The sequence below is a fragment of the Quercus lobata genome, chromosome 11 (genome assembly GCF_001633185.2).
Source record: "Quercus lobata isolate SW786 chromosome 11, ValleyOak3.0 Primary Assembly, whole genome shotgun sequence".
NCBI classification, from domain to species: domain Eukaryota; kingdom Viridiplantae; phylum Streptophyta; class Magnoliopsida; order Fagales; family Fagaceae; genus Quercus; species Quercus lobata.
Window position 1 is genome coordinate 44,611,248 of NC_044914.1, and position 10,176 is coordinate 44,621,423.

Below are 10,176 nucleotides of genomic sequence, written 5' to 3' on the forward strand. Positions count from 1 at the left end.
AAAACACAAGAGTTGTTTAGACCCCCAAATTAAAATTATGGCTCGGTTGATTTTACTCTAATTTAAACTAAGTGTGGAATAGAGTAAATGTGAGTGGACAAACAATATAATTACCTTAAGCCATATTCATCAAAATACAGCAGTAAAATGAAAGCTAAAAGAGTAGGGAAGAAGAATGCAAACACAAGATAACATGCCGATGTGTTATCGAAGAGGAAACCAAAGAACTCGGCAAAAAACCTCTCTGCTGCCCTCCAAGCGGTAAGTCGATCCACTAGAGAATGAGTTGGAGTACATGAATAACAAAAGACCTTCCAAGCCTAATCTACCCCATGTACTTGAGCCCTCCAACCTTTTGCTACCAACTGACTTGATGAAACCTTGTATTCTCTAGATCTCTGAATCACACAATTCAGCCCAATTGCATCCACCAAACAAATGGCTTCTTCCAATACTTCCCAGCAGCACTAAAACCTCACTTTACACTCAAGATGGGTGTGGTAAGTGTTTGGGCTACCAACCTCTCAAGGATTTGGATATGGAGAGGTAGGAGTTGAGGAAAACCACAATGGATTGTGTAGAGGATTGTGGATATGACAATCTCTCACTCTTAAAGGGTTTTCTCTCTGAAAAGCACTCATCTCAATATGTGAATAATGTAGGTATATATAGTGTGGGTAGAGACCTGGTGTATTAGATATAACAAATTGGCAAAACAGAATGTTTTGCGGGTGTCTCGCGGGAAGGCCTTACTTGCAAAACACTTGCGAAAATCAGCTGTCATCATCTGTCATAACTCTTCGCATTCTAGTCATGTGCTGAGCACATGCTTCACTTTACGAGAAGGCTTATCGCGAGCTACCCGCAAAAACACCTTTTGATGATGCCGTAAAATCACCAGTGAGTTACACGATCCACACTCGACTAAACTAACAACCTGCAAGAAGAAAGAAGTGATCTCGGCGAGGGCACCGGTGTGGTGTCGGCCAAATACCCTCCGACGATCAAGTTAGAATTATTCTCACAATTCTAAAGTGCTAGAGAGGGTAGATTATGCGTACCTTGATTTGTGAGGGTATTGGGGCTTTTATAGTAGTAGGTCGACCTCTCCTCTTTGATGTAGAAGTCTTTTCCTTATAGGAATCCTCTTGAGTAATCCCAAATGTGATGGACAAGACATTTCCTTGTAGAGTGGATTTTCCATTAACGCGCGTATCTTCTAGAATTACCCTCGCACTAGTATTCTGATTTCCTTTAGGACTCTTTCAGATTTCAAACGTGCGCCACAAGTATTTTGAGTTATGCCAAGCCCTGGGCTCTCCCTTGTTGTCGGCCCATGGGCTCGGATTCATCAGGCCCAACGTCATACTATTTTTCACCCCTTCACCTTTGATCTTCAATGAGTCTTGAGTCTTCACACTCTCTCTCACACACAACCTTTACAATGAAATTCCACATAAAATACAGAGTACAAAAGATTGAACAAGATTACAATCAAATTTGGTACGGAATTAAAGCCAACACAAATTAGTTGTAAATCACAACTTTACAAGATTCAACAACTCATGAATATACATCTTTACTTTAATCATACTTATATGTAATATCTCTAATTAAAAGGTTTTAATGTATAATAAATTTTTTAAACAATCATGTACTTATCAAACACACGTCATATATCCTTTACCTAAAAACAGAAGACGCGAGAGATTTGTATAAGAGGAGCTTAAGTGTCCACGTTCTCATTTTTGTCACCTAAATGAAGGACCAAAACTTATTACTAACAAATCTTCCTAAGCATATAAACTTATACATGAATCACAACCTAACTCTCAACTCAAGAAAATCTTAATTCCCATCACACAAAAGTTCCCCAAATACAAGATACATTTATCAAACACATAATGTACCAAATCATAGAGAAACCAAGGCATGCAAAATTTATCTATGATCCAGACATACCAAATGATGAGCATACTAATTTATTTCTCAAAACATTCACCCTAACTTTAGAATTAAATCCTCAAAATTAGCTATATCATTTACTGTTCACTGCTTATTTCAGCAACATATACCTCATTTATAAAATACAAATGGGTTATCCATTCACATCCAATTTTCATGCAATTTTACAGAGCCACTCCGTTAGATGTCTAGTAGATACCATATCAATTTTAGAGTCAAAGTATAAAACCATGATTTACTAAAAATCATAAAAGTAACATACTCAAATCTGTCCTAACAGAATTTCATTCAGTTTAGAAATTAAACCATTATTTTTATATTGATCCAATTGTTGTGAGGCCACTTCCATTACAACCATGTGTGTCTTAGAATTCATAAGAATTACTCTTAGCATCCTAATTTATAGAATATTATTTAATCTAGCTTTTTCCTGTTGTAAACACCTAATCTATCACAGTGACAACTTTAACACCTTTCTCACAAAATCATCAAATAATTGCTGTTGGAAATAAAGGAGAGATAATACCTGACTTTTTCTTAGAAATTACACAATTTGATTTTACCAAAAGAGGTGGCAGAGATGAGGCATGGACCAAGTCACTGTATTGAGACAAATCGTGCCGTCTACGATAAGTCCGATGTAGTTAGACAAAATATTTCTGCACGTTGTCCCTAGGATACAATAGCCCAGCCACCTTTGCTAATTATCCTTGCGAGCCTATACTGCTCGTAGGATATGAGGTCTCTATAGTACTTTCCTTTCTCAAAAATTTTAGTAAAAGATAAAATATTTTGTGAATAGTAAGAAGCAATAGATGGTAAGTGTTTAGGACAATAATAAAAAATTGTTTTTTGAAAGTCTATAGCTTTTTAATTCAAAAAATAATGTGTATTAGAAACTTTTATTTCTTTCCATATATATAGAGCCAGACATGTAGCTTGTCCTTAGCCAAAGAATAAAAACGTTGGCTAACTTTAAATGCTCATAAAGTTGTTCAAATCAATATATGATCAAAAGGTTTCTTTATATATGTTATATGAATCATTCAAAAGTTTTTGCCAATGTATATACGTTGAGGTAATTAAGTTAATAGCCAAAATCAAGTTGTCTTTTATTGTCATAATGCTATTGAAAACAAAATAACAGCCCTAAAGTGGTTGACTTTTAGATATCAATCAATACTTTCCTTTGCAACTTTGACTACACAAAATAATTACAACCAAGAATGGAAAGCAAGTTGTAATGCTATAAACCATCAACAATAAATTATATAAATATATAATTGTATAATTTCTAATACTTTCCATCTATAACATTACTATTAAATATATTAAAAGAAACGTTTTAAAACAAAAGTTTATAAAGGAAAGTATACTAAAAGCTATCATATATGGTATTAAAAATCACATTAATTTTCAGGAATTTGCCTAACTAAAACCATTGACAATAGCTATTCAAATTTTGAATTATATTTGAATTTCAAATTTTCACAATCAACATATCTGACATTAAGGGATAATTGATTTTCTCAATTCACATAAATGAGTGTTAGAATAAATATGATATTTTTTATAAAAGTATCCAACAATTGCAAATGGCCTTCATTTCATGTAGGTATTTTTATACCTATACTATACATGTTATAATACATTAATAGGCATTCAATTGACCATAATATCTTCAATCTTTCAACTTGCTAACACAAAACCACAAATTCCAGCTTCTAACAATCAAAATAGAGAATATGGAATGGAAACTAAAGCAAACCATTACACCATTAAAATTACCTAGAACAAAAAATAATCTTATTTACTTACCCACAATTGAAGTTAAAACTTTAGTAAGAGTTTGATTTCTTCTTAGAGAGAGAGATATCTATGGTTTCAGTGAGAGATGGAGGGCTGTTGGTGAGAACAAAGAAAGAAGAAATAAGAACATAGAAACAAAAGAAATGGAATTCGGTGCAGCAAAGAAAAGATTAGGGGGAGAGGCTTGTGTCCAGTGGAATTGGCCACTGGACAAAAGCCATTAGGGAGAATGTTTTGGGTGGGGCATGTGTCTTGATAAGGGTAACAGGGTGGATGACTCACCCATATACATTTTCAGAATTTACACTTACCACCCCTCCATAACCTTATATTCTAAAAAGGCCCAATGAATAAAATAGTTATGCATATGTACCCTTACCTTTTAAAAACTTCTTTCTATATCATTAAAAACAGAGCCTAATCTTTTATAATATCAAAATATCAAAACTTTATGCACTTAAAGTAATTAAGATAATACTAAGTATATAAATCCATAAAATTAATTATGCAATTAGGATGGGATGTTACAACTTCAGTCTGATTAAATTTAAGTGAAATTTTTTCTAAATATGAAGGTTATGAATATACAAATCTAATCTTTAAGGTAGTTACTCATTTGTTCTAAAGTCATTACTTTTAAATGAATTGCATGAGGTTGATTATACCTTCAAGCAAAAAATAATATAAAAATATATGTATAATTTTTGTTTAAATAAATTTGTATTGAATATGATAATCAAAACTCATAACAAACTTGTACTGAATATGTATAAATTATTCTCTAAATTTTATTGTACATAGTTTGTTCTCCCTGAAAATTAAACAATTTCAAAAAGTAATTTCCACCATTCCATTTTTACAAATATATAATTTAATCATTTTTTTAATGTTTTTGATTGATATTATTCTTTTTTGAAATGGTCCACATTCTTCTAACTATTATTATTATTATTATGCAATATATTTTCCTAGTTTCATTTGTTACAATTAAAATTTTAAATTTCAAAGTTATTAATCAAATTCTCATTCTCTTGAAGAGCTTATTATGATAACCAAAACTTATTATATAATTACAATTGATATTACTCAAATATTTGGTAATACTTTCAACCCAAACTTATATTTTCCCATTCTTAAGTCGGTACACCAAATTGGACTGAAGTGATTAGAAATACACTAGATGGACCGAATAAACCGAAGTGGACTGAATGGACCAAATTGGACGGATTGGACCGAAATGAACCGAATAGAACTAGAGAAGACCGAATGGACCAAAATTGAGTGAAGTGATCCAAATGCACTGAATAGATGAAATAGACCGAATCACACTGAATTGACTGAAGTAGACCGTATGGACCTAATTGAACTAAAGTGGACCGAAGTAGACCGAATTGGACCAAAATTACCAAAGTGGACTAAAATAGACCAACCAAACTGAACAAATGAAGTTGTCCGAAACTGACCAAAATGGACCGAATGTCAATCTGTAATTAGCATAGTCAAAATTGTGTTTTGATATAAACTCAAATTAATTCTTACTTCCAAAATAATCCAAGTATTAACTCAAACAAAAATTAAACCGAAACTATAAGAGAGAGAGAGAGAGAGAGATACTACTTGTAACGGGGAACTAAAAAATACAACACCAAAACATATGGATCCAAAATAAAGTTTTAAAAATTACAATGATTCATCAATATAAATTAGAGTCGCAAGAAAGAATAAAAAAATCAAGAAAAATAATCACTTTTTCAAGAGAGAATAATAAGAAAATTATAGAAAATAATATGAGATGAAAAAAAGTAAAATAAAAATATATAGTAATAAATACTAAATTACCCAAGTCATGTTATGTTTCGTAATAAAATAACATTATATTCTTATATAATATATTTATAATGTAATAGGATAACATCTATGAAATCAAAGAGAAGAAAAAAGATTACAAATTAAAAACACAACTTAATCACATCAACCCAAAGTAAAGTTCCAAATAATACAAAAGTTTGTCAACCTAAAGTAGAGATGTAAAAAAAAAAAAAAAATGAAAAACAAAAATTTTGAGAGAGAGAGAGAAAGAGAGAGATATAACACTTTGTGTGGGAAAACTATGTATAAAATCAGAGAAAATTGTAATTTATAGTAAGAGAAGGGGAATTAAAAAAAAGCCAAAAATAAAGTAAGATAAAAGAATAGAGAAAAAGTGATATTAAGGTAGATAGTTTTGGGGAGATGAAAAAGTAGAAGAAAATGAAAAGTTGGAGAAAGTATAGCAATAAGTTGGGAAATTAATAAGAAAAAAAGAGAGTTAAAAATAAGAGAGAGAATGTTGGAAATGATACGTTTTAGCTTTTAGATATATATAGATGTGATGTAATACCCAAGTTTTACCTCTCTAATCTCAACATACAACATTATCATATTACATATTAAAGAATAGGCACAATCACACTCAATCAATTTTAATACCTATTTGAAAATTCAACTTAACTATAAGTTTATTCAGATGTTATTACGTGTGGTAAAATGTATTAAGTTAAAAAAAAAAAAAAAAAAAAAAAAACCGATGTGACAATCTCTTATTAAATGACGTAAAATATAAGTTTTACATATCATCCTTACCAAATTCGAACTCTTACTTAATATGAGATGTATTGTGGTATACTAGTTATTTCAATTATTTCAAGGAACATTCACTGTGACATTGGTAGAGCCTCTCTTGATGAAGTGAGTTGGTGAAGGTCTAAGCCAACCTTGCCCTCCAATAATGTCCTTTGTCAAGAAGGGTGTAGCCTCTTGGTTTGATAGGCTCTTTGACCATCCAACCCTCTTAGTTCTATTGGCTCCTGGACCATAACACTGGTACTCACCATAGTACACAGTGCTGTTGTACCCAAAAAAATAATGTGAAACGTGTTAGAAATAGAATACTGGCTAACAACAAGATTGTTACATAAATAAATAAATAAATTGTGGTGATAGAATAATGGTTAATTATTAAATTTATCATTTCTTAATAACTAAATTTTTTGGTAGAAGCAATAGTTTATTAATTATGATATAGAGTAAGTGGTTGTGGTTCTAAATTTCAACCATATTTTGAGTTCAAACCATGTTTTCACGGTTGTGGTTCTAAATTTCAACCATATTTTGAGTTCAAACCATGTTTTCACACTACCTCCCATTGAAAAGGTTAAAAATTTCTTGTGCTGGATTTCACTTATACTAGTTAAATGGTAGTCTGAGCCCATGTGGGAAAGGAAGTGTTACAATAATAATTAAATGATTAAATTCAGCATTTCCTATTAGACTTCACTTACACTTATTAAGGGAGAATTTGAGTTCACATGAGATGGATTAGTTAAAATAAAAGCAATGATTATCTCACACTCGTAATGTTCAAACTGGTGTCCGATGTATATGGAGTGTGTGCATTGAAAGATAGTTACATAATTAAATTTACCATTTCGTAATAGCTAAATTTTTGAAAGAAAGAAGATGAATTATTTAATGTTACATAAGCTCAACTATGAATTGGAATTATCATATACCTCTGCTTGCTTAGATCTCCCCAGTCATCCCAGCCCTGTGGCACTACCGCACTGGACATGTAAGTTAGTGCAAAGACCACCCTAGAGTAAGGACCCCATGGTCTTCCAAGGAGAGCAGTTCCTACACCAGTGATCGTACAATTCAAGAAGGTATAGCCAGTGTCCTCTGATGATGAATTCCTATGTTGAGTAGTTATAGCTCCACCTACAGTTGAGAGAGAATGAAGATGGCATTGCTGCATGCATGGACACAAAATCTACATCAAGGTCTCCATGTACGTAGCAAATTCAAAATATTATATGAGTTATATGTCATGGGGTTTAATTTCTTTGTGAGTTAAAGGGATATACTCACTTCAAAGAGGGAAGCAGCATTTCCACAAATGAAATCAGTGCCTCCTTCTATATAGCAGTTGCTGTAATAGTGTCTACCAGCATCATCCAGGAGAGTATCTTGATACGAAAGAATATAGCAACCATAGAAAGCAGCTCTGTCTCCCTCTACTCTAAGGGCAACAGCTCTGCCTGATGTCCCAAACGTATTCTATATAGAAAAAAAAAATACATAACAAAAATTCAAAACTACTAATTAGAATGCAAAATAAATATAAAATTCCATAGAATTGGCTGTTCATTTGGATGAAATTTTTTGAAAACAAGAATTTGGATCAAATTTTTAGTTTAAATGAATTGAATAAAGTACAAAATTAACTCCAAAAAATTTCTATTGATGAAATTCATATGGAGATTTATAATGATTGAAGTGTAAGATCTTAGTTCAAATTCACAAATTCATAAAGCATTTTTGTTGGAGTAAATTCTCAAAGCTCAAATATATCATAGCATTTTTGTTGGAGTAAATTCTCAAAGCTCAAATCTAGATATTAAATCCTTAAATCCAAATGTAAACTAAGGCAAATTAGGATACTCCAGTAGAGTTTGAATGTAATTAATTTTTGTTAAAATTAATAATGGTTAAATGATTATATTTATTATTTAAAAATAGTTTAATTTTTTGAAATAATCAGTAATTTATCAAAGTATCATAACATGTAGTCCTAAGTTCAAATCCTATCTCTACTCTATCTCTCGTCTAAAAAGTTAAAGAATCTCATGCATTGACTCTACTTATTAAGGGAGAGTTAAATCCACATGTGAAATGAAATGTTAGAATTAAGATTAAATGATTAAATTCACATTTTTCTAACTGCTTAAATTTTTTAGACAACTAGTAATATATTAAGTTCACTTAGGAGTTGGGGTGGTGGGGGCCTCAAAATGAAGCCAACCATTAATTATGCATGAAATTGGAGATACATATACCTACATGTTAGAAGTATTGGTTAAATGATTAAATTTATCATATCCCAATAATTTAAACTTTTGGAACAATCGGTAATTTAACATGGTATCAAAGTTTTGATAATTAAATGATAAAATTTATCATATCCCAATAGTTTAAACTTTTAAGACAATAACACTACAAAATACAAAAAGTAAAATATGCAGAAGAGATTCATTTCAAATCCATTTTGGAGTAATTAATTTGAATGAGATATCCAGTGCAAGTATATGACTTGAATTTATTTGATGTTGTAATTTATAATTGAAGATGATAGTTGAGTTTTTTAATTGATAAATAACTTCCATGCTCATGTATGAAAGCTATATTTCTTGGGCAGGTTGCGAAGGTTTCGTGCATGGAAGGGGAGTAGGGGACTCACATACCACACTAATCATTTAGATGTTCCCTATAAAATCAAGAAGTCATGCACAAAACTGTACTGTATGCCTATGATAATAACGTATGTAATCATGCATCTAATATATACAATATTCCTCTCATAGTACATAGGTCTGTGACTTCACGTACAATCGTGAGATCACTTACATCTTTTGAAAATGATGTTGTATACATCAGATGCATAAGATGGTTATTGCACTAAAGATATTGTAGACATGAGGTCAGCCACATACCTGAATTGTGAGATATCGTGCAACAAAGTCAGAAGCGAATACAGAAAGAGTTGCAGATTGAATTATCTCCCCAGTGTCACCCCATGTTATGGTGGTGTTAGAGGCCAGTGTGCCACTCAATGTTATGAAGGGTTTATCCGCAGGCACTTGAAGTTTTTCCCTGCTTAACCATACATGCATAAGATAATAAGAGTCCAGTTAAACGTAGATACAAACCAATTAATCATCATGAAAATAGTACAGCCACACAAACACACAGACCTGTATGTCCCTGGCTTAATCCAAATGAAATACAATTCTGAGTTTGCAGATGGAACTGCATCAATAGCATCTTGTATCTTCTTAAAATCTCCATTGCCCGATTGATCCACACTTATGAGAATTGCTGTTGACATGTCCGTGGTATTGGTGCCTGTGGTGGTAGCTGAATTTTCCATGAAAGAACCTAAAAAAACTATTGCAACCAAGACTGCAATCTCATAACCATTATAAATCTTCATTGCCATGGCACCCATGTGCGCGTGTGATTACTTTTTTTCGTCTCGATGGGGGTGCAAAGTATAAAAATGTTTTATCAAACTATGGTTTTAGTGAGAGAACTTAGCAATGATATTATCGGGACACACAAGTCGATAATGGTTGTGGCCTTATTGTATGGGCATCCCAAAGTGAAGGCCAACACATTGGTGGCCAGCCATGCATGTCCGATTTTTATATAGTTGAAGTTCAAAGATCACGATCTTCATGTAAGAGTTAATGTGTTTTGCCTATGATGAAGTTTCCCAAACAAGAAATGCTCTAAGTTTGACAAAAACCACTAGAATAATTTTTTTTTTTTTTAATTTTAAATTTGCACTAAAGAAATGCTCCAAGT

At 31.9% G+C, this 10,176-nt stretch overlaps 1 protein-coding gene across 1 annotated transcript; it reads right to left on the bottom strand.

Moving 5' to 3' along the window:
* Positions 1-6,456: 6,456 nt before the first annotated feature.
* Positions 6,457-9,817, bottom strand: LOC115966954 (putative pectinesterase 11). The gene is made up of 5 exons (XM_031086078.1): positions 9,564-9,817; positions 9,303-9,462; positions 7,681-7,869; positions 7,326-7,561; positions 6,457-6,658 (listed from the first exon to the last, which is right to left on the bottom strand). Exons 1-5 carry the CDS (start codon positions 9,815-9,817, stop codon positions 6,457-6,459), a joined length of 1,041 nt encoding a protein of 346 aa, XP_030941938.1.
* Positions 9,818-10,176: the final 359 nt, after the last annotated feature.

What these genes read in the sequence shown, in the direction of transcription:
- LOC115966954 (XM_031086078.1), bottom strand. Translation starts at nt 9,817, where the DNA reads ATGGGTGCCATGGCAATGAAGATTTATAATGGTTATGAGATTGCAGTC. An exon ending in ATTAAGCCAGGGACATACAG is followed by an intron (nt 9,463 to 9,563) that starts GTCTGTGTGTTT and finishes ATGGTTAAGCAG; the next exon opens with GGAAAAACTTCAAGTGCCTG. An exon ending in GGAGATCTAAGCAAGCAGAG is followed by an intron (nt 6,659 to 7,325) that starts GTATATGATAAT and finishes TGGGTACAACAG; the next exon opens with CACTGTGTACTATGGTGAGT.